The 24,368-nt window shown below is 35.1% G+C and overlaps 1 protein-coding gene across 4 annotated transcripts in view; it reads left to right on the top strand.

Moving 5' to 3' along the window:
• The window catches only part of TTBK2 (tau tubulin kinase 2), an 84,891-nt gene that overhangs the window by 43,579 nt on the left and 16,944 nt on the right, over positions 1 to 24,368 (top strand). For 3 of the 4 annotated variants that reach the window (XM_048948503.1, XM_048948502.1, XM_048948501.1), the window contains exons 7-14: positions 4,362 to 4,427; positions 4,965 to 5,057; positions 6,040 to 6,165; positions 8,669 to 8,826; positions 9,850 to 10,066; positions 11,579 to 11,790; positions 13,119 to 13,722; positions 17,717 to 17,965. In XM_048948503.1, coding sequence (XP_048804460.1) covers positions 4,362 to 4,427; positions 4,965 to 5,057; positions 6,040 to 6,165; positions 8,669 to 8,826; positions 9,850 to 10,066; positions 11,579 to 11,790; positions 13,119 to 13,722; positions 17,717 to 17,965 — 1,725 coding nt within the window. The remainder of the gene's footprint in view (positions 1 to 4,361; positions 4,428 to 4,964; positions 5,058 to 6,039; positions 6,166 to 8,668; positions 8,827 to 9,849; positions 10,067 to 11,578; positions 11,791 to 13,118; positions 13,723 to 17,716; positions 17,966 to 24,368) is intronic. The other variant, XM_048948504.1, reaches the window with a different exon arrangement.

The following is a 24,368-nucleotide window of genomic DNA, read 5'->3' as shown; positions in this document are numbered from 1 at the left end:
GAGCTTGTTTATGCACCAAGTGTTGCTGTGATGCTTTTTATACCACAGAAGTTGGTGCTAAATTTTGATTTGTTACTACATGCCTGTTAGAATCCACAATAACAAAATTAAATTGTACTGCTAGATGTTAACTCAGCTCGTTACTCAGCATCTGCAGGAACTGTGTAGCAGTATGGAAATCACAGTTTTTTGTTTAGGTAAAATGGAGATCAAGCTGTATGTCCTACTGATAGTTGGTAGGAGATAATTTAATAGGATTTTTCAGTGTGAGTACTCTGTTAGTGGCTTAAATGGTTTTTATAGAGAGCTAGAAGTATGGCTTTGAAAAGCTATACGTTAAAGTGATAACTAATCATGATGTATTACTTATTGTAAAGGCAATTGTGTTTCAGCTATCTGATCTTTGCTTACCCAGATGATCCCTGAATGTTTCATTTTCTTAAAACTGATGCTAATGCATGCTAAGCAGTAAATTAAATTCCAAAGCTTATATTCACAAAAAAAAAATGGGGGTGACAGAAGGTGCCATTTGATATAAAGAAAGGTAAATCCTAAAATTGTATTCCCAGTAGATGAACAGAAGAAAGGATTCTTTACAAACGGAAATAGAGTGGCTGCTTCTCGACCCATCCTCCCATTCAGCTTTAGAGACGGTATTGAGAAGGTATTGTTCACTGCCTGAGCTGGTTTCTCAATGTAAAAGCCTAAAGGCACTGAAGAATTACCAGTCATTGACTGGTAGAAAGATACTTGTAGTTTGTCAGATAAAATAGGAAGGAAGTCTTTATTGTTTTTATTTTTTTCATGTTTATTATATAGTTTCTGTGACTGTAGTATAAAAGTAACTTTTACTCCATGTAAAATTTTCAACAATGCCCAGAGCATTTCTAGAGTTACTGAACTGTGTTAAAGGAGTATGATTTGCTTTCTCTATTGACCCACCAAAGAACCAGTGGATGTGGACAGGTTTGTAAGCTTAGTGTCTCTCAAGAATGTGCAAACAATTCTGCTTAGAGACAATAGCTCCCTTTTCTAGTAACTCCTGATTTCCTTCATGTAGTTTTATCTAAAACATTTTTGAATGTTTCTGTGACAGAGTGATGTCCAGGGAAAACTGATGTTGCATGAAAAAGGAGACAAAAAAAAGAAAGCACTGTAACCCACTAAATTTAAAGAGGGGGAGGAAGAAGGGAGGGAACGAGCAGGGGAAAAAAATAAAAATTAAAAAAAAAAAAGAAAAAAAAAAGAAGAGTTAATTATTTTGTTTGTCCTGGGAAGGAACATAATGTGGTCCATTTAATCAGGGATGTTAGTGGAATTCACAGATGCACTGAAACATGAAATTCACCATATATTTACTGCAAATACATTCTGCAGCTACATGCTCTAAATAGTCAATGATAAAAACACCACCAACCTCTGTTGTTGTTGTTGCCGTTTTCCCCTTAACAAGGAAATTTTCCTTTGCTTTGGTGGCATGTTTCTTAGATATTGGATCTGCAAGACATGACTATAAAAGTGGATCTATGAGAGTATTATTTCTCAGTTTTTGTCACATTAACTTGGAGAAAAAAACGAGTTAACATGAGTCGTAGCAGAGAGGCCACTATATTTGAAAAATGTAGTGAATCATTCAGGAAGTTACTATTATTGCCTCTAATGCTTCTCTTTTTCTACATGAAATGTAAGGTGCATGAAGAGCTATGAAACAGTTTGAGAGGTTTTGCAGATGCTTAGAAGTCTATAAATTCTCTTGTGAATTGAGCGAACATGCTTTGGGCTACCAGACCCATAATTCATGTAAATTACACAGTATAATTAATTTCTTGTTGAGTTGGATTGTAATACCACTTCTAAATAGTGGTCAACTGCTTTACTAAAATGTATTTAAATGTGTCTTAAGAACTGGGACACAGTTACAAATCCTTTTAAATCAGATCTATGGGTACACTTCAGGACAGTAGCTCTTTAGGTTGGGAAAGGATTTAGATATCCTTATGAAGTAAAGAATTCAGAATTTATTTCACAAACTAATATATAGAAAGAGTTATCATTCATTCTTTTCCCTGACCGGTGATCCTGAGATAACAGAAGGCGCTGGAACTCTCCTTCTTCCTAGGGCAAATAATTTCATAGGTATACTAAAGGATGACAGTGGGTTCAACATTCAAAAGTAATAGACTTAATGCATGCACAATGAAATACTTCCATTAGACTTTTCTCCCCAGGATAGTGCTGAAATAGGTTAAACTGTTAATTTCTGCAAACTGAATGGAGTCATTTAGATCCTGTATGCCTTTTCTTACTGTCTCCCCCCCCCCCCCCCCCCCCCGTTATCAAGCAACTGTTTTTTTTTGTTTTTTTTTTTTTGTCTACTTGTTAACAATTTCTTTGTCTACTTGATATTCCAAGAATAAAAGCCTCACTCCATTCTTGTTTTCATATTTTTCATTATTCTTAGAAGAATGATAGAATTCGGTTGGTAAAAGTGAATATAGTCCTTTCTTTTTAACATTCATGCCATAGGTTGAAAACAGTATTTGTATGGTTTAATCTTCTGAAATTTTAATTCTCTTGTTTACTGAATTTATGGTGTTCTAAAGTTGTACTCTCAGTGCCCTTCTGAAGATGTGCTGTTGATCAAACATTTTGGAAATGTATTCTGATTGACTTGGTGATCTGTATTTTTCTCATTGATTGATGATTCAGATTCAGATTGATGATCTGTATTGTTCTCATTTGGATAATTTCTGGTCCTCAGCACTATTGGGAAGGAGAAATATATATTTTTTTTAATAAAGGACTTTATTTTCTTCTGAAATTTGGCAGTACTACAGAACACTTAGAGCTACTCCGTTTATTACTGTGTGATGTTATGAAGTTTCCACAGGTAGTGTTGTGCTTTGTTTCTGGGTAATGTTCAGAGTGAATGTGATGACTGAAGACAGTAACTCAATTGTCTGCCCTCCTGAACAGAAAATGTGTTCTGAGCATTATTCAACCTTTATGAGAATGTGAGAAATCTAAAATGATCTAAATGTAGAGTATTGTCTGAGGTCCTGGTCATACTAAAAATGTCCTAGAAAATACTTTCCACTTCAACACTAATTCATTTCTCATTGTATCTCTATAACAGACATCGGTTACACGAGCTGTTAAATCGCTTTAAACACCTTGCTGCAGGATTATGCAGGATTTAATTGATAGGTTTACTGACAATAATGGCAGCTCCTGATATACTTAAATGATAGTTCTCAGTATTACTGGTATTTTATTAATAGGGCAGTGGTTGTGTATTGTGATTATCTTTGTGCGTGTGTGTATCAAGATTTTTAATGTATTGTGCAGAATTTTGTATGATCTTAGGAATTGTCATAGCTCTCAAGTTTCTCACATTCAGTGTTGTAAGAGACAAAAAGAATTATTGATTAGGAAGTAAAGAGTACAAAGGAAAGCAAACTTTGCAGTTCCAGCAGTTCTCTGTAGTGTATACAGAATGATTGATCAAGAGGGGTAGAATGGATTGCATATCTGGCTTAGGCAAAGTAATAACACTACTTTGTAATTTTTAAATTGATAAGTATACATTATTATCATTTATAGTTCTTTTTGTAACGTTTTACATGAAGGAGGGAAGGCTGGCAAAATAGATTCTGTGGTTATAAAACAGCAGTTGACTTAGGTGTGTCCATGCAATACCTACAGTGCGAGGGAAGAAAAGCTGGTATTTGGAAAATAGGAAAGAAATAAGTATTTTTAATTAGTGTCAGTTGTGAAACCCTTGTTGTTTATTGTTCAGCCTCAGCTTTCCATGCTATGGCTGGGACATGCACCTGTGGCTGTACTTTCTTTTGGAATTTCTCAAAATTTAGTGGTTTGCTGATTCAGCAAATGATTTGGGAAAATGTTGCATGTGCGTTTTGATAAGTACCTACTTGTGGCATGTATGTATGTGCCATATTGCATTTGAGCAAACTGGAAGTAATTGTTATGTTTTTAGATCCTGTCAAAATTTCGAGACACAGACTTGTACTAGTTAATAGCAGGAGATGTTTCATTATTGGAGAAGAAAAGGAAATATTTCTGTCATACAGGTTTATTTTTTTGATGCATGAATTAAACAGGACATGATGATTCTGGAGACCAAAAACTGACACAAATGTATGATTTAAGAAACTATGATGTGTTGCTTTCTGATGCCTATGAGGATTTCCACTGATAACTGATAAATAGCAAAAATTGAAATAAATCAGTGATATTTGATATTTGTTGTGGCTCCACACCCACTTGATAGCTACATATTTAACTGTTCAGAGGGCTTCTTTCTGACGGAATCTTTTTTTATTGTTATTCTTTAATAGCCTCGAGCTGTTGCTGGTTTTCGGGGAACAGTACGATATGCATCAATCAATGCTCATAGAAACAGAGTGAGTATCTGAAACTGTATTATATCCATCTGATGTAGCTGAAAGCAGAAATGCACTTGCTATTGATTTTGTTTTGTATCCTGATATAGGTACATTTGTCTTGTAGAGCTATATACATCTAAATTTGGGGGAAAAGATGATGTAATTTACAGTAATTGAGAGTAAAAAAGGTTTCTGCAAAATAGTAGTGATATTAATGATTATCTTTGCTCAGTTATACTGCAAATTTTATAGAACTGAGCTCATACATAATCTCTAGCATGTTTTCTTACGATTAAACAGCTCTTCTAGTGTAAAAGCTCTTCTAGTAAAGATACTATGTAATATTAACACGCTTCAACTTTTATCTGTATCTTTTATGGAAATACAATTGTCTGTTCCTAATTATAATTAAATAATCTATTTTAACAACTTATTTGCAGTGTTTTTTAATATAATTTTTTATGTATAACAATGTAAATTTAACAGTGAAGAGTTTATCTTCTCTTTTGCCTTACATCTTTTTGTAAGATGCATTACAGTAATTCTTTCTCATAGGAAATGGGTCGACATGATGATCTCTGGTCCCTGTTTTACATGTTGGTGGAGTTTGTGGTTGGGCAACTACCTTGGAGAAAAATAAAAGATAAGGTAAACCTGGAAGTGGAACCAAAGAGTATGAGTAAAATTAGTTGTGAATTGCAAGCAGATGCCGTGATAAAGATTCCACAAAGAATCACTGCTTTGTTATTTTGTACATTATTCTTTTGAGTGTTTTCTAGTATTCTTTTTCCTAATATCATGATATAAAGTACAACCAAGCCTTATGAACTGGGAAACTTTAGTGGGAAAGTGTACTGTTACTTCTAGTTTGAAAACATTTCAAAAACAAAAGTAAATGTATACACACCACTGAATTTGTGCTCTTGTTCTCACTTGGATATTTTTTTTATTTCACCTTTTGGACACTGAGCATTATTTATTTATTTTGATTATTTGTGAGGTGGGCATTTATTATGTGCTGATGAACAAAAATTAATCAATCAATATGCAGTACTCTTTTGGCATATATCTTAGGTGAGATATTCCAAGAAAAATGGTATTTAATTAGCCTATTAGTATTACTATTTTCAATTTCTCCTGAATTTATATTGAAACTAGGTTACTCCTGTAGTTCATGTGTTAGTAGATGATAGTGTGCCGTGCTGTGTAGGTAGCTTCTTTTGGTTTTGATTTGCTCATCTTACACTAAGCAAGATCTTCTGTGATGTATTGCAGTGACCGAATAATCACCAGAAAGTGATTGGACTTCAGATGATACAAGATATTTTAATCTTTAAAGCAGGGTTTAATCTTTGGAAGGGTTGAAATTTCTAATGAAAGCAGGCAGCATTCAGGCACAGAAGCGAACAGCTTTTCATATTCAATTTGAAGTTAGTATGTTACTTTTGTGTATGTACTGATGGCAATCTCCTATCTTGCTATCTGATTAAGAACTGCTTTCCCCAGTACTGATCAGTGTAACGCAACTGTCTGTCTGGTTAGTATTGTTTTGAATGGCTGTAAGATGACAGTGTGGGTACGTAGCAGAGAACAAAGGTATGCTAACGTTTTTTGTGTTATTTGCTCCTAGGAGCAAGTGGGATCCATTAAAGAGAGGTATGAGCACAGACTTATGTTGAAACACCTTCCTCAAGAATTCAACGTCTTTCTGGATCACATCTGTAATTTAGATTACTTTACAAAACCTGATTACCAGGTAAACATTTTTTCTTTTTTGAATCACTGGTTTTAAGTAGAATTTTATGCAGTTGCATCTTCAATTTCCTTTGATTTCATTGTCTGGTCTTGAGTGTGGCAGTCTCACTTCAGTGTCTGGCAAAATTACAGAGAAGATTATTCTGGGAGTTACTGGAAAAACATCTGAAAGGCAATGCAATCATTGGTTACAGACTACATGAGTTCATGAGGGAGAAGTCCTGCTTAACCAACTTAATCTTTTATGACAAGGTTACCAACATCTATGAGAACATTACCAACGTAGTAGTAGGAAGCCAGTTGTGGATTTCATCTAAGCTTCCTGTTTCTCACAGTATCCTTCTGGACAAACTGTCCAGACAAGGGATAATGTGGTGGGTGAAGAATTGGCTGATCGGTCAAGTTCAAGTGATTGGAATAAATTGATTACATCAAGCTGTTGGTCAGGCACTAGTGGGCTGTGGAGAGGCTTCATTTTAGGACCTGTTCCCTTTAATGTTTTCATTGGTGACTTGGATATAGGACTTGAAGATTTTGAAGGTCAACACTAAATTGAGAGGAGCTGTTGACTTCCTCAAGGACAGAGAGGCCCTGCAGAGACATCTTGATTAATTTAGAGGGCTGGGCAATAACAAGTCATATTAAATTCAAGAAGAAGTGCTGGATTCTGCACTCCACCCTGGGTAAGGGCAACCCTGGCTATACGTACAAACTTGTGGAGGAGAGACTGGAGAGCAGCTCCTTGGAAAGGGATCTGGGTGTTCTGGTTGATAGCAATTTGGACAGGAGTCAGCAGTGTGCCCTGGCAACCAAAAGGGCCAACCGTACCCTGAGGTGCATCAGGCCCAGCTCTGTTCTGTTCTGCACTGGTGTGGCCTCACTTTGAGCACTGTATGCAGTTTTGCGTGCCACAATGTAAGAAGAGCATGAAACTATTAGAGAGCATCCGAAGGAGGGTTACAGAGATGGTGAGAGTTGAGAAGGTAAGGCATAAGAGGAATGGCTGATGTCCCTTGTTTAGTGCAGCCCAGAGCTGGGGGGTTAGGTTTCTAAAAGTGATCGTCAGTTGCTGTGCCGTCAGTGATCTCTTAGGTTCAGATGTTGTGCTCATATTCTAGGCTCCAGTGAGTGCTCTTTAAGTTAAATTGGTGAGATTGTTTTATAGTAATAAGCACTCAGGCAATTTTCAGAAATCTTGAGCTCAGCACCCTTGATACTTACAGCTGGATCATGACATGAATCCATGCTTTTTTTTTTCCCCCCACACTGAAGTATTGCCTACGGAGATCACTAGAAAACTAAATAGTCATTTTTCTTTGTTGAAGAGAATATTGCTTGCTGAAATAAGCAGCTTCAGATTGGTGATAAAGTGGTGTATTTTTAGTCACTCACTGTTGACCCATATTTTAACAAAAAATTAAACTCAAAAATATGACTGTTTTATGCTAGCATGTTGGAAACGGCATTTGGTTTTGCATTATAGCAGAAATTATAGAAAAGATTTAAAGGAGAATGCTGTCTAAAATAATTTGAGAGAAAGTGATGAAGGTACAGGAAAAATCGAATAAAGGAGAGTGTGAATGGGACAGAATGAATTGTGGCTTTGTGCAGTTCAGTAGGGTTTTGGATTGACAGAGATAGATAGCATTTTTGAGAGCTCTTAAGAGTAAAGATAAAATGAATGCATTTTGTGCAAGAAAAATAATCCAAACTTCCCATCCATTTTAAGTTAGAAAAAGTAGGTATTTTTAAAAGAGGCAGAGAAATTTCCAGCAACCTTGATAAGAAGAAAGAATGGAAACCAGAGATTTAGCTTTTAGGAAAAAAGTATAATTTGTCAAAATGTTTTGAAGCAAGAGATGATGTGATACAGACGCAGCCTTCCCACCAGTTACTGGAATGAGACAAAAGTTTTCCAAAGCAAGAGGAAAGAAGATGTAATTTCTTTCTCTCCCATGGACACAAATTGGCCTGGATTAATTTTCATAGCATAAAATTAGAGAGGAAAGCTTCCTCATGTGGCTTTTCTGTGTGGTATGAATGTCAGCACTGGATAATATAAATGATGCATGGTATTAAATAAAAGAAGTATATAAATTAGTGAATTGGTATTCTTCCTATGCACTCCTGATTAATTCCCTAGCATTTAATGATTAATGATTGCTGAATATATTCTTTCATCCTTCTCTCTTGGAAAGCTGTGGCTCCTATTCTGCAGCAACTTGGTCATGCCTATGTGTACATTTCTACCTTTTTTGCCTCTCTTTTCAGCTAGAAACATGGGGAAGATTTGGTTGTCTTTTCTTGCTTATTTGTTTTTAATGTAAAACAGAAGTTTGCATATCTTGCATTTGAAACATCGCAAAAATGATAAATCTATATTCCTGGAAAATTGTCACTCAGAATCATGAAGGCGTATGCTGAATTATTATTGGGTAATATTTTTAAATTGTTTGATCTCTGTGACAAAAATGAAGCTAATGAACTTTTTCCTTCATTTTTAGCTTCTCATGTCTGTGTTTGATAACAGCATGAAAACCTTTGGGGTTATTGAAAGTGATCCTTTTGACTGGGAGAAGAGTGGAACTGATGGCTCTCTGACAACGACAACAACTTCAACCACACCTCAGTTACACACTCGTCTTACTCCAGCTGCAATTGGGTATGTATGCACATTGTGTATGTATGATCACTGAAATTAATTCTGATGGAATGGAAACAATTACTGAATCTGAGAAGAGACAAAAGTTGTATCAATAGCTTTTTTAGTAAAAAGCAGACATTGTCTTATCTTTAGGCTAAGATAAGTGTTATTCTAGCTAAATAAACGCATGGATTATAGCAGGTGTGGTTTTTTAAACACACTTAAAAAAAACACAAAAAACTACAACATTTGAATACAGAGTAACTATTGACTGGGCTATGTTTAAAATGATCATAGTTTGAGAGGGAGTTTTTTAATTTCATGCACGTGGATTATGTGATTTGTAAGATATTTTCAAACTTTACTGTTCATTATTCTTTGAACAGTCAAATTTGTCAAAACTGTTTTCGAACTATCAGTCCAACTAATTAAAACAAATACTGGAAGAAAGAAGTAAAAAGATTAGAATATAGTAAATGGTACCTATTAATGTTTGTCTTCCATCAGGACTAGTCATTGAAGTCAGGTACTGTACTTTCCAAGGTGATAATTCTGGTTTACCATATTTTACATGCTACTATTTGTTCAGTATATTTCTGTACAGTATAGAAAGTAAGACATTACTATTCTGTCAGAACATCCCAGTTTATTCATCAATTGATGGTCCTTGTCGATTTCAGGAGTGCAACCAATGTGAAGGACTTCATAGTCCATTTATATTCCAGGAAGTACCAAGAGGAGAATGTTATTCCAGTTACTATGAATTGCTATATGCAGATGCTAAGCAACTGTTGAATTCCATTTGGAAAAAAAAAAGACAAAACAAAACAAAAAAAACCAAACATTTTTCAACTGAACAGCATTTATAGAGGATTTTCATCCAGTGATGGAAGAAAATAGTATTTATCCAGTGGTCTGTAGATATGATCTCTAACAATTTTTATTCAGAAATTACTTTGAAAATGTTCAAGCAGCAGCTTTTAAGTGTTTTTCACATAATTAAGTTTTTTGACTTTTCCAATATTTTTTCTACTTTTGTAGAATTGCCAATGCCACTCCTATCCCAGGAGATTTGCTGCGAGAGAACACAGATGAAGTATTTCCTGATGAACAGCTCAGTGATGGAGAGAATGGTATTCCAGTTGGTGTCTCACCAGAGAAGCTGCCTGGGTCTCCTGGGCATCAGCGTTCTCAGGAAAAAGATGTTTGGGAAGAAATGGATGCAAACAGAAACAAAATAAAACTAGGGATTTGTAAGGTATTTACAAATTTGTATTGTGAAGATTTACAAACAACTTTCTGTCCTCATGGTACACAGTAGAATATCATTAATAATACAGTCATGCTAGTATGCATTACTTAGAGTGATCTAAGTAAACAAGATTTCATGGTAGAGTTTACACTTTTTATTAGACTAATGTGTGTAGTAGAAAAAGTAGACAAGCGTTTGGGCTTTTCTGGTCTTTATGATTAATAATTTGCTGACAATTTTAAACTTGAGTCTCTTTCAAGCTTAATCTGAGAATTTAGTTTGCTATGAGAGTGACATAGTTTGTAATGTCATTGGTATCATTTCTTAACGTGATCGTCATATTCACGTTCTTCAGACATCATTTCAATTCTTGCTTAGTGTGTGAAGCCAAAGCAGATTTTCTGTATTTTGCATGAGTTTAAATACAGAAAATACAAAAAATGTTTTAGTATTATTTATTGTCTTTCAAGTGGCGAATTAACATTAAGTATGATTGGTAGTACCCTTTTAGTTCATGTGGTGTTTTTGCTTTGGTAAGATATGGTACCTTTCTACTGATGCAGAGAGATTAGTGGGTTAATCTTTTGGAGACAGAGTTTCTGAAGTTAGACGTGTAGTCTCTTGGGAGTGGTTCCTATTTCCCTTGTTCATTTTCACAGCATTTCATATTTTCAGACACAATCACTAGACTTCATATTCAGAAAATGTAGCTCTTTTTCTTGATATAAAAATGTTTTAAACAGCTCAATAGGCATGTGTTACTGAAATGTTCTTTAGATAGAGAGATGTCCAGTTTTCAGGCTGTTGCGGCTTGTTTCTAGAAAAAAATGTGGTAGGCCATAAGACATGGTGCCTTTTTTCACTGTTGCTGAATTTATTGGTTTTTTGTTTGTTTGTTTTTTATTATTCTTTATTTTTACCAAAGAGGGAGCAAGCCAATTGCTCTGATTTAAACAAAAGCAATTTTTGTTAGTTGCACCTGTTGAAATTAAGGATAATCATGATTCCCAAGCTTCAAGTTGTGTCCAGCTGGTATACCAGGTGAAATGCAGTTGAGCTAAGATAAAGTTCTAGGTTGAGGATCATAAGGACAGCTTGGAAACTAACTTTTCTGTAATAAGAGCTGTTGGCTCTGAAGTAGTCTGAGGATGCTTCTAAGTGATTGGTTTCAAACTACTTTTGAGGAAAATTTTAGAGATGGGTATGAAAAATCGATATAGATTTAAGTATATTACTGTTTTCTGTTTTGTTTTTTTGTTTAGACTCTTGTTTTTAGACCTGCCCAGAGCTATTGCATTACTACTGGCACATTACTAGACCGTTTTTTTTCTGTTGTGGGTACATGCTGAAGAGCATGTCTGAACTATCTCAAATGTGGTGTGAGCTTAAGGAACGTTCCAAATACAAATTGGCTTATCAATGGATAAAATCCTGGATGGTATTCACTATACGATTCTGTGTCTTCCTCTATTTTACCATTCCTAGTGTGTTATGTTTTTACTCTTACTTTTTGCGTAGGCTGCCACAGAAGAGGAAAACAGCCAGGGACCTGTGAATGGAATGCTTAATGCACCAAGTCTAGGTTCTCCAGTTCGTGTCCGCTCAGAGACCACCCAGCTGGACAGAGATGTCCCACTGGTTCGAAAGCTGCGTTCAATTCACAGCTTTGAACTTGAGAAGCGTCTGACATTGGAGTCAAAGCCAGACACCGATAAGTTTCTTGAGAACTGGTAAATAAATTATTTCTATTTTATTTTTATGCTTAGATTTTTACAGAATATGTTGTTAAGACAGTATAATCTCTCTGCTGTTACTCTGTCGATTTACAGCACCTTGTGAACATCCTGAATGTATTTGCTAAGTTGTGCTTATGCAAGCTACAGCAAACAATATTAAGTATGTTCATAACATTGCTCAACTTATTGATGTTGCAGCTTTACCTAGTCTTTATTTAAAAAACAACAAAGGAATAGAAAAAGAAGAAGACTAATGCTAGTGTAGAGCTAAGGTCATTTTTATAAAAAATCTTCTATTACAGGGTGATGCTTATTAACTTTTCTTCACTGGATTGGTCTTGACATTTGACAGTCATTACAACTCATCCAAAATAAGAATGATGACGTCAAGTGCTCAGTAGAGCTTATGTGGGACTGGTTGCTAGGAGATAAGAAGGACAGCTTACAAGAAGCTGAGTGTTTTGTGGTTGTTTTTTTTTTTTTTAAGAAAGTCAAGTTAAAAGTCTACTTGCGTGTAGCAGATTTGATTATACTAAAAAATGTTGAACCAACATAAAAAGAAACAAAAACAACAAAACAACACAAAGTTGTTAGAAAACAAAGGTCTTAAAATGGAATTTGAAGACAGAGAAAGGAAAGCTATATCAGAGCTGATTAAATCAAATTTGCCCTTACATAGAAAAAATAAAGGAAAGTAAAGAAAGATGCATTGTAATCTGTCTGACAGGCAGTAGCTGAGGTGGGACACAGGAGAAGATGGATGAGATGTTGACAGTGGCAAAATCCTTCTAATACACCATTGAGGATTAGTAATTTGAATTTGTTTGAAACAAATTAAGCAAAGCATAAATTGGGAGTCAATCCAAAAAACAGAAACACTGATTTTGAAAGCATCTTCTAACTGCTGTTGGTGAATTCTGCTTTTACTGTTCCACTTGGATTCTTTGTAGCATAGCTTAAATGCAGATGGAAACCAGAACATGGAGCTGTCAATTGCTCATGATTCTCTCTGCCATTCTCTCAGGGTAATTGCCTTGGTATGTGTGCAAACTTCTAAGACCACCCAACCATTTTCACTTGCCATTAGAGTTATTTTTTGAAGAAGTGGATAATAAACATCACAGTGAAATAATTGTTTTCTATATTTGCTTCTCTTTTCTTTGGCTTAATTTATAGAATTGCCTCAAGTTTTAGCTCTTTCACTATAGGTTTTTCTAAAACGTGGCAACAATTTTTTAGGTAAATCTGGTTTTCATAAATTGAAAAACTATCAAATGTAGCTTACATCATTAGTAACTAATTCAAATATTTCTTTTCTTAAGTTTGGAGAAGAGGCAGAAAGACTTGAATGCTGCAGCAGAGACTGCAGTTGCTGCTGTTCCTCCTCTTCCTCAGAAATCACTCATTCCTGCTCCTGTGGCTGCCCGCATGGACCATGTTTGGCACTATGATGAAGAATATCTTCCAGATGCTTCAAAACCTGTGTCAGCTGGTTCTCCAGAACAAATTGATGGTGTTGTTGGCAATGGATTTGTAGCTGTCAACTTAAGCTCCTGCAGGCAGGAGATTGATTCTAAGGAATGGGTGATAATAGATAAGGAACGGGACTTGCAGGATTTCAGGACAAATGAAGTTTTAGGGCACAAAACGACTGGAAGTCCCTCAGATGAAGAGCCAGAGGTACTACAAGTTCTAGAGGAGTCCCCTCCAGAAGAGCAGCCCAGACAAGAAGGCTGGGCAGGAAACAGTGTCCATGCCAAGAATCAAACCTCAGGGGTGGAATTTCTTGTAGCCATGGAAAGTCATCCTGCTTCTTCTGAACAGCTTACAGACAAATTGGAACTTCTGACAGGAGCTGCTGGACAGCTTCTTGCAGCCACCCCTACAAGTCCTATGGAAGCTCAAGCAGAAGGAGCACTCACTCCGGTAAGAAAAACACTCACTGTTTTATTAAATCTCTCTTTGCTCAGAATTATGTGAGGAGATAAGTGAAAAGGCAGTAAGTCAATTGCAGTAGTGTAGCAGAAATTCGTAGTTTATTAAAAATGGGACTTGATTCTTGAGGGGTAATCTTCCATGCTTTGTTATGAGTATTTACTTTCTCCCATGGACTTGGATAATTGCTCTGCAAGTATGATCCACAGAATTTGCCTCAGTTAAAACATATTAACATTCTATTTGTGCAGAGGTTTCTAATCAAGGAGAGTAACACATATAAGCTGGTATTAATTATATTTGTCATACATAAACATAAAATCACAATGGATGTGTAAAATACTGTGCTACAATCCTTGTTGCAAAGGTAAGTTGGAAATGGTACCTGAAATCTCTAGAACAACACCTGTTCTAGAAGTGAGCCAAGTTACGTAAAAGACTATACTTTCCTCCAGGACCTGTACTTATGTACATCTGTGTGGAGGCAGCATGACATGCTATTTGAAACAGGTAGGGCAGACTACCTTAATCTTCAAAATATTTGTTATGCAATGTTTGAAAGGTGCTATGGGTTATTTTTTTTAAAGCAGTTCTGTGGTTGAACTAATTTTACCTTTCATAAATAGAGTAATCTCCTTAATCTGACATTCTTTATGGTAGTAAATTAAAGTTGACTAAAAATGATAGCTCAAGGTAAATGTCATGCTGTATTTTTTCTGTAATGCCATCAATTCTTTTTTATTTACCACAAACTTTTCTGTCCACTATTTATCTCTTAGGGCTATACTTGTTACTGCCAGTGCAGTTCAAAACAAGAGACAGAATTATGGGAGAAGGCAGTAGCCTGAAGAGTCTATACTCTGCCTGCTGGTTGGATATTTTTACCTCTCAATGTGTACAACTGCTGCCAAAGCCGTAGTATTCAGATAAGAGAGTCTCCTTTGAACCGATATAAAGATAACAGTAACAAATACTACAACCCCTTGGTAAAGCCTGTTATGGCTCAAAAAAATTTGTATCTCACACTGTATGATTTGGCTTAGCACATGCTTCCTATTGTATGTTGGACCACAAAACCAAACTGGGAAGCAGAGTACAGTTACATGACAGCAATGTGAAATGCTCAAGATAGTATGATTCCAATAATAAAAATGCTTTGAAAGACTTTGCATAATTTTAATAGTGAAGTTGGTGCTGTGTTTATGAAATGATAACAACCTTAATTAGATTTGAATGTTTTTGTTTAGTAGTTTTATCTAGATATTTCCTTCCTGACAACAAGTACAAGTAATGGGCAAAGGGTCGTATTTTACTCTTCTGCTAATTTCAGTTATGTTGAATCTGTTACTAAGAGATTGGATCCAAGAATGTAAGTTTGGGACCATGTATCAAGTGACCTAAAAGAAGTGTTACTAAAAGGGGTTAAAGATAGATGTTGAAATTTCAGAGTATAGTATCTTAACATAATTTCTGAACAGATTATTCATTTCAAATGGCTTGAAACCATTCTTCAGAATCATCATGATTATTAATATACCTCCCATATGGATTTCTAGTGACCTTACTTCATTATCACTTAGGATAAAATATGATGAATTATGGTCTTTGAGTTTATTCTGAGAGTTTGACAATTCAGATAGCTTTTTTGTTTTTGTTTTTTAAATATGCAAGCACTTAATTTAATGTTACAGTAAGTGAATGGATGTAATATTTTTAAGTAGTAGCAAGGATGTTTCTGTATAGGAAAGTGAAGGTTTCTCCCCCCCCAGTTTTATTTTCTTCTGAGGGTAAGAAATGGCTGATCTGTAGTCCTTCCATTTGCAGGTAATTGCTTTTTAGGATATCATGTGTATACCTGGTTTTTCTGTAATTGGTAATAATATCATTTCTTACCAGTTACACACAGCATCAGTGCTCCTATTAAGAATGTGAGATTGTAGCAGTTCAAGAGGGAAATCTGAGCTCAAAGAGTAAGAGAAAAAATATGTAAGTTACTGGTTTGGGATTAGCAAGTTTTAGGCTTAAAAAAACTAGTCAATTATGCAATTATTTGTGGAAATGCATGTATGTAAAGAGATAATTTTCTTGTTATCAGACATGGTTTTGCAGTCACACAGAACAGATTACCCAGTAAATACCAGTTTGATGTGTCTTGGTCATGGGCATGCAGTCAATTTCTGTTGAATTACTCATAGCATGCTGGTATGTATGCGCTGACTGTATGATTTCATGTTGGCTTTATGTAGAGTTTGGCTTCAGCAGGACAGGCAGTATCTGATTTACTGTAACATCTGCTGCTGTTAAGTTAATTTGTCAAAAGAATTGGAACTGATATAAACTATTCAGAAATTTACATTGGAGCAGCACTTAGCATCCTATTGCTTTTTTCTTTTTCTTCTTTATCTGGTTCTAAGAGTTTAATGCTGAACTTGCTGTGTTGCTAACTATGGCCTCATTAATTTACTATCTCTGTATTGAATTGCAATGACCTCCATATAGTGGGATGCACAAGACTGTTTGCAACACAGGATATTTGTCAAGCAGTTATTTCAGCATAAAAAACAACAATGGTGTTAAAGTAATCCAATATTTATCAGCTAATGCCTGTTTCAAGTTCAATTTAAATTAGACAACAGTTTACTCTGGTCACATTTTCTTGGCAACCTACTACCAAATACATATATATGCATGGTTATAGAAGTTACTTAACTGTGAATGCGCTTATTTTTATTACTTAGAAATGTAGCTGAAATTGGCATTTTATACATCGAGTTCTGTTGTATCGATAAAACTGCTCTTAAATTTTCATTTATTGGAGGGTCCTTAGTTCTGTAATGTTCCTGTGCTTTATATTCTCAGTTTCTGTTTTCATGAGACACTGGAAATAATTTTTTTCTTTCCTTCAGTTGAACAATAGATATGTAGTAAGGGAACTGAAGCTTTAGGATTGACGCGAGTGGGAATACCTTTTCCTTGGAAACCGCAGTGCTGACAAGTGTGCTCTGTTTCCAAGGAATACAGGTTAGAATTGCAAGTATCACAACAGGAAATGGAAAATCATATTTGTATAGCTTGCAAAAAAAAAGTTTCCATATCTATACTGTTCCTGGATTTGTCCAAATATAATTGGAACAAAACCATGTAAGTTTTACCATAAACAGTAATCTCACTAACAGATATTTAGATGTGTCACCACTTATTCAGCAAAGGTAAAAGCCTTGGAAGGGGTCGGTTGGCTTCAGAATTGTGCATCAAATCTATAGGTTTATTAGAATTACTGATAATCAATTGGAAAATGCACTTCCTTTAAAATTATTACTTTGGAACACTTTGACTTTACCATTCCTGTTGTTTTTGCTCTTTTCTAAGTGCTTGCTTGATATGATACAAAATGAAGCAGATGTTGATGGATTCTCTGGGCCAGTGTATCCTGCAAATTCAATCCATGTTTGGGAAATTTCATTCTCTAATGCTAATCTTGCTGATTAATCCCTTCAGCTATGGTTCTTAATATACACTGCTATAGCCATAGTTATACAGTCGTGTATGTAAAGCATGCAATGGGTGCATATGCTAAAATTATTATCATAGAAAACAACGCTGTTGAATGGATATGCTGAGTATTTGTGAGGACCAGCCAACAATCAGCTAGCCTCTCTATATGGCATCCCTGGAACTGACTGTGTTAGTTCATTAAGTGTGCCCTAGGTTCTGACTGACTGAATGACAGGAGCCAGCAGGAGAAAGGATGCTCGCTTCTGACTAGAATGTTAGATTTTTTTTTGAATTGATGGAAAATATGGTAATAAGACTTCAAAAAAATAACAGCAACAATCAAAAAGAAACCTCTTAAATTATTAGCTTTTACCATGAGAGGGAGATTGCAATGCAGTCTCCTAAGAAAATGCATATATGCAGGACAGAAACAAGAATTACTACAGAATTGATTTCTGAACCTTATTTTTTCCCTGCCATGTTCTCACAGCTCAACTCATCTCATATGCTGCATTTCTCCACTCCAAGAATTTCAAGTCCCATCCTCCGCACCATGAGCCCTATAGCCTATCTGTCCATCCACCCGGACCCTCTGAAAGAGGCTGGTTTACCAAGGAGTCAATCAGCTGAGAGCCACTCCTCTTCTTCCCGCTCAACTGGTCGTAGGCAGCTTCCTGTCATTCCCTGTGGCAACAAGTTTCCCCCTGTCATTCGCATCTCAAAAGCACAACTTCAGCAGGTGAATAAGTCTTGTCTTCATAGAAATGACTGCGTTATAGCAGTCATCTGCAAAGTTTTTTAGTTGCTCTGCAGAGTTTGGTACTACGTGCATATGCTAGTCATACTGCTACACACAATGTCTTACAAAATACTTTGGAAGATAAGATGGAATAAGAGAATGAGAAGCAATCTTATTAAGGAATTGAGGCAGAAGTTCTCTTACGAAGATATATGTAATCCCATTTAGAAGTGGTTACTCTGGATCACAGGTTACTGTGATCTGGAGCATCAGATATTTCTGGAAGATAGATTCCCATCCACAGAGGGATTTTCTCTTGGAAAAGGTAGGATTAATAAATCTAAGAAATATATATATTTTTTTCTTTCTCAATGGAAATTAAAATCTTTTTTTTTATTATTTAAAAATTTTCCTATAATCTATCATCAGTAGCAGGTAGATTTTGAATTGGGAAGCATATTAAAATTTGGACTACTGTAAATTATTTTAATGTGTGGGAATAGGATATAAGTTCTACTTACAGCATCAGGAATTTCAAGAACTGTTCTATGCTTACAATATATAAAGGAAAGATGAGAACTGCTGCGTTAATACCTAATACCTAATACCTAATACCTAATGGAAATACCTAATGGAGAAAGCAGAATTTTCATAATGTTGTATTCCCAATTTATTTACATCACGAAGATGAAGAAGACTTGAAATCAAATTGAAGTTTTGTGTAATTTGTGTATTATTAACGAAATTGTGAAAATTTGCTAAGCAGCATCAGCTTACATTGCCTGTAAAGCAGTATGACATGGCATTAATGCTGTAACATATCATCATCATTTTACCATTAATATTTCATTTGGATTATATTTTATGTTGTCATTTTTTTCCAACATATCTTTCAGTATAACTTTATCTATGGGAAAGGTTTATTTTTCTCCATGAAATGTGCACAGAAGTATTGATTTTAAAAGTGAACCATCATCATTAGGTTCTTTCAAACTTCAGTAGGATCAGTGGTGAGAGATGACACAGGTGAGTGAATACTGACTAGGGAAAAGGACTTTGGAGAAATTAATCATTAAAAATTAAGCTTGTATCACAGGATACGAAATGGATGGGTATTTTTTTGCCTGTACATTTGCAATTTAAATTTTTCAATTAGAATGTATCGCAGTTTCCAAGTAATTTCCAGGCTCCTCACAATACTCCAAGTAGGTTTTCATATAGAATCTTCTCTGGCTTCCTTAGTATACCCAGCAGTTGCAATATTAAAAGTGGCTCTGAAGTGATATACTCTTGTCATGTGAAAAAGAATAGGTATTGTGCCAGGTGCTGCTACTGAGCAGGGTGAGAAAGGGAAGGGATGAAGATTACATGCAGGATTCGCAGCCTTCTCTCAAAAGGACTTGGTAAGTCCTTTACTGCTTTATTCCTTTTCCTTGATTTTTGGCACTCCTGGCTTTACTGAGAGTGTCATTTCCAGAGTTTCATTTGCTGTGGAAGTTACAAGCATGTGAATCTTCAGTTTATTTCCACAATGAAAGCCTTATGTACTTTATGGCTTACTGAAGAACTGAAATAATTTTACAGATCATCCTCTTTTTTTACCTTTCAGTGATGTTAGGTATTTAGCAAGTTGGAAACTCCAGCAGCATGAAAGATGAATATGCATGTTAGTAACCTGAAGCTTTTATCCAATTAAACGCTAAAAAATATTTTATACTATTATGTATAATTCTGTATAAATATTTAGTACTAAATATATTGTTTACTGCTGCTTGCCCTTTAATTCAGCATTCATACCTAATGAATTGCAGAGCTCAGAGATCTTCGCTGTTGAATTTTGTTTCATGTATTAAAACTAAATAGTGATACATTTGTTCCTGAAATCAGGCAAAGGAGTTTTCTTTCCTGATTGTTGATGAGGGAGGGTTCAGGAACTGTATTGCAGCCTCCTTTGGTTTGACATCAGATGGATTTGGGTAATGAGATTTATGTATATTCCTCATTCACTAGAGCAGTGAGGGTTATAGGATGTAGGTCTACCTTTATTAAAAAAAAAATATATATATATATAAATTAGATAAAGATAACTCTTCTCTTGCCCTACATATATGATGGAGGAGAATTGGAGTATTTTTCTTTTCTCCTTAGTTGCTCAACTTGCAGCATTAGAGCTGACAAAGGCAGAATGAATTCTTTGATGTTACTTGAATCTGAAAAGAGAGGTCACAGTGCTGCTAAGTATCCTTTTCTTGAATAGAGTATAAAATTGTATAGCAAACCTCCATGAAATGTAACATTAATTTCTGTGATTTTTTTTAAAGTCGGGTAACTTATCTGAACATTGTTCATTAGAGAAATAATAGGATGGTGAGTGAAGACCATGGAAAAGGAGATGGAAGCGTAATAATGACTGGCCAGAGCTGTGTGTGAAAAGATTGCTTAGGTAGACATCCTGCTAAAAGTGAAACTATGTCTTGAGAAACAATCAAAATCAGTGATCATTTATTTATTTATTTCTATGTTTCTCAGTTCTAGTTCTTCAATAAGAACATGAAAATGTTTTCTAGCTGTGGCAGTCTGGCAATCTTCTATTGTACAACAGCCAATTTATAATTATTTTAGAATTCAGCTTTTAATGAATGTAGATTCCATATTTGTATATCATTCTGATGTTTCTTCATTTTTTTTAAGAGCTTAATGAGACATGTACAAACAGGGCTAATTTTAAATTCATGATTTTATGGCTGTTTATTCTGTTAGGGAATGGTAATCTGTGTCTCTTGTGTAAAGCAGTTGGAATTGGTTAGCACTTTCACATTTATTTTCTCATAGGTCTTATTTTTCCCAGTAAGCCATCTTGCTGCAGTGTTTTTAAAACTATGTTATAGGCATATAGTTACAGTATTAGCTACAAAGTACTTTGAAATCTTCCCACACAAAATACTGTGGAAATGCAAGCCATCATGTCCAAGAGGGGAGACATAATGCACTGATCTGAGTTGGAAATTTTACCTTGATTTCTAAACTTGTGACTGGAATTCAAGTGCATACGGAATAATAAGGTAAGACTTGTTGACATGTTCAGGGGATATTTAGAGAAAGTATGTATGTCCCATATATTGCTGTCATTTTATTTTGTGCGTTGTAACTGCATCAGCCAGGGGTTAACATAAATGTAAAATTCTACTAATTTTCATGAACTAATTTTGTCAAGTTTCAAAAGTCTGCAGTAACAAGAGATGAATGTTTACGCTCAGGTCCACATTTAATAATACCTTTCATACTCACAAAAAAGCGAACTGCTCCTCTCTTGTTACCTTGTTCTTGAAAATGATTTTTAATTTGTTAGTGTTCTTATAGTTGCCGTGCACTTTAGGATTGAATTAGAGCTCAACTAGTTAAAACATTAGTTAGGCATTTTGCCTGTCCATTAGATATATCAGAAATAGATATATTTGTAAAAAAGTCCACTTTAGAATTTGTTTCGAGACAAACTACATTACCAAATAGGTGTGTCCTGGAATGAAAAGGAGGGAAAGGCTTTTCTTTGCTCAGTGAGTCTCCTTTTCAGTGTTGCCACCATTCAAGTTGTATGTAGCAAAGAGACTTCTGCTTTCAGGATCTACAGAACAGTCACACCCTACCCTATCCTGATGTAAACTATATTGGGCCTGCGTGAAGTTTAAGTGTTTTCCCAAAAGTTTACCATTTGCTGTGATGTTACAGTTGTCATGGAAAGTAGTTATTTGATAATGCTTATGATCAGGTTCAGAGGCAAGCTCAGATCCAGAATTCTGTTTTCAGTTTTTACTGTTAAGTAATTTGAAGGGCAGTCAACATATGGTTACTAACTATAGTGTTGTTTTCTTTGTTAGTCAGTTTCTCTGTAGTATGTGAAAATTTTCAAACAAAAGCACATATTCAAAATATGAGGGAATATTAGGAAATATTTCAGAAGGAAAAATGATGTCCTGAAGATGCACTCAAAACCCACAAATTACTGCTGTTCTTTTAAGCAGTTGGATTTCAAATGTAGAATGATTTTCTTTGAACAGTTTTCATCTACAGTCTTTCCTCCTAATGCAAACGTGTAAAAGTTGTGTATTTGTTTCTGGTGTCCATGTGGCAAACGCAATAGCTTGACATCTGGAAATCTAAATGTTGCCTACTGAGCTTAGCAGGACCTTCTGTCTGAAGGAGGGAAATTCTTTAGGCATCGTTTTTTCCCCATCAATTTTTAGTGTAAGGAATAATTAAGAAGTGTGTGTATGGGTAGCTTTTCTTTCAAATGAAGCTTTCCAAGCTGCAAATTAAGAAGTAATCAGTAGAAGAAAACAAGAAGTCAGAGTGAACCTGTTGTTATTATTTTTTTTTCCCAATAGTGTGCCACCTGCAGAGAGCAAATCAATTTTTATTGACAGGATCCTCTTGCCATTTCCCTTCTGCAGGTTTCTCTAGCAGCAGTGGCAGAAAAGTGAAGGAGAGGGAAATAAATTAGCCTTAATAAAAGCATCCACATACACTGATTATTAGCATGTGCATTGAAGTGTGGACAAAAAATAAAAGGAGAAGAAGAAAATGGATTCAAATCCAAATAGATTGACAGAGGAAAAAAAAATCCCTACTTGAAGTTTGTGAATTTACTAGTATCTTACTGTTTTCTTCTGATTAGATACATTTTTCATATGGAAAAAGAGAACTTTTTAGAAAAAAATAATGTATACACTACTAAAATTAGAACAGGCAGAAAGAGGTCTCTAGTGTCTCTAAGTTACCACTATATAATTTTTGAAAAGTGGTTACCGTAAGGAGTTTATAAACATGGAATATAATATACATAAAGAGTTCTCAGGTTGGCTGAAGTGGTGCTGCCTTGTTGCCATATCTCATCTTGCTGTTACTGTGTTTGAAACCAAAACAGATTCAAATATACTGACTTCAGACTTTTAAGCAGCTTTTAAATTTCTCACTGGCAACACGTAGCCTGTGGATCATCTGAGTGATCTGAGGGAAATCAGCTGTGTTGTGACTAGATGATCTTATAGGTCATTTCCAACCTTGTGATTCTATGATTCTGTGATTCTATATGGACCTGTGCTTTATATTTATCATCACACCTGTGCACAGAAGCAAAGCTAGGTAAGGTAACAGGCTGCCAAATGTTTAAGGGGTTTTGTTTTTAGAAGATAAGCTGGGTTCTGATCTTTATCTGCACATGGTGTAACTGTAACACCTTGCGTATAGAGAAGAGTATATATTAAAATATTGAAAGAAAAGAGAACCAACCTTAAGACTGCTATCTCTGGGTCTACTTCCTATAAAGAATATCTGTAAAGCATGCTTATAAGCAAACTGAAAGCAGCTAGTTCTTTATATGAATTATAACTACTCTTGGTGGTGAAGCACTATGGATATGAGAAACCTGTAATGCTTTTAAACAGATCTTAGCTATTAGGAGAGATTTTTAAGAATGTTTATCTAGGTTTCAAATTTTAAAATGAAATTTTACGTGTACTTTTATGACTGCATACATTACAATTTGTATTAAAATCATATTTATGCAGTTTGGGTTTCATACATTCTTTTGATGTGTTTTATTTCCCAATGGAAAGTGTAATATTCATGGATTGTTTCCCTTGCAAGCGTAACACACACTTTGGGCAATGTGTGCAAATACAGTGCCAATTTTATAATTGGATAGAACTGGATTTAATTTATTACAGCACACATGAGTAGATTCACTGTCTCACTGAAAAATCAGAAGGGAGATGCTGAATTTTGTTTCTTGTTGGTTGTGTTATTTTTGTGTTTTTTATTTTAATGTTGCTGTTTGAATCTGAATGATATTTTTGCCTTTACAAAAATAAAAAATATAATGCAAACAGCAAAATTGAAGCACAAATGAAGCATAGGAGTAATCTAAAATTATATATCAATTCATAGAAATCAGGTATAAAAATCAGAAATACAGATCCTTGAAATCTGCACACTGAAATAAAGGTAGATCTTATGAATTATGTGATATTTCATGATGACTCTTTATTGAAGTGATATAAGGAGAAGAGCATTCAGAATTCATCTGAACAGTAGTGGCTGGACTCCACTGCTGTTATGCAGAAAAATATTTTTATGTGATGGATAGTCTCTGTGTATGTCTCATTTTCATGACAAAGGAAGACTGCTGTGTTTAAAAAAAAAAAAAAAAAGAAAAGAAGGGGGGAAAAACACCAGCACTGTCTCTTAATAACAGTGTATAATATTACTTTGAAAAGGAGATCTCTTTTTTTTTTGTTTTTGTTTTTTTTCCCTGAGGAAGTTTTAATCCACGGTTTCATTGTTTCTTAAAGTTGCAGGTATTTTCTCTATAGGGACAGATGTTAATATAAAACTTAGCTTCAGAAAG

The sequence above is a fragment of the Lagopus muta genome, chromosome 6 (genome assembly GCF_023343835.1).
Source record: "Lagopus muta isolate bLagMut1 chromosome 6, bLagMut1 primary, whole genome shotgun sequence".
Lineage (NCBI taxonomy): Eukaryota > Metazoa > Chordata > Aves > Galliformes > Phasianidae > Lagopus > Lagopus muta.
The sequence above is the reverse complement of the archived record's forward strand: the minus strand, read 5'-3'. Positions and strand labels throughout refer to the sequence as shown.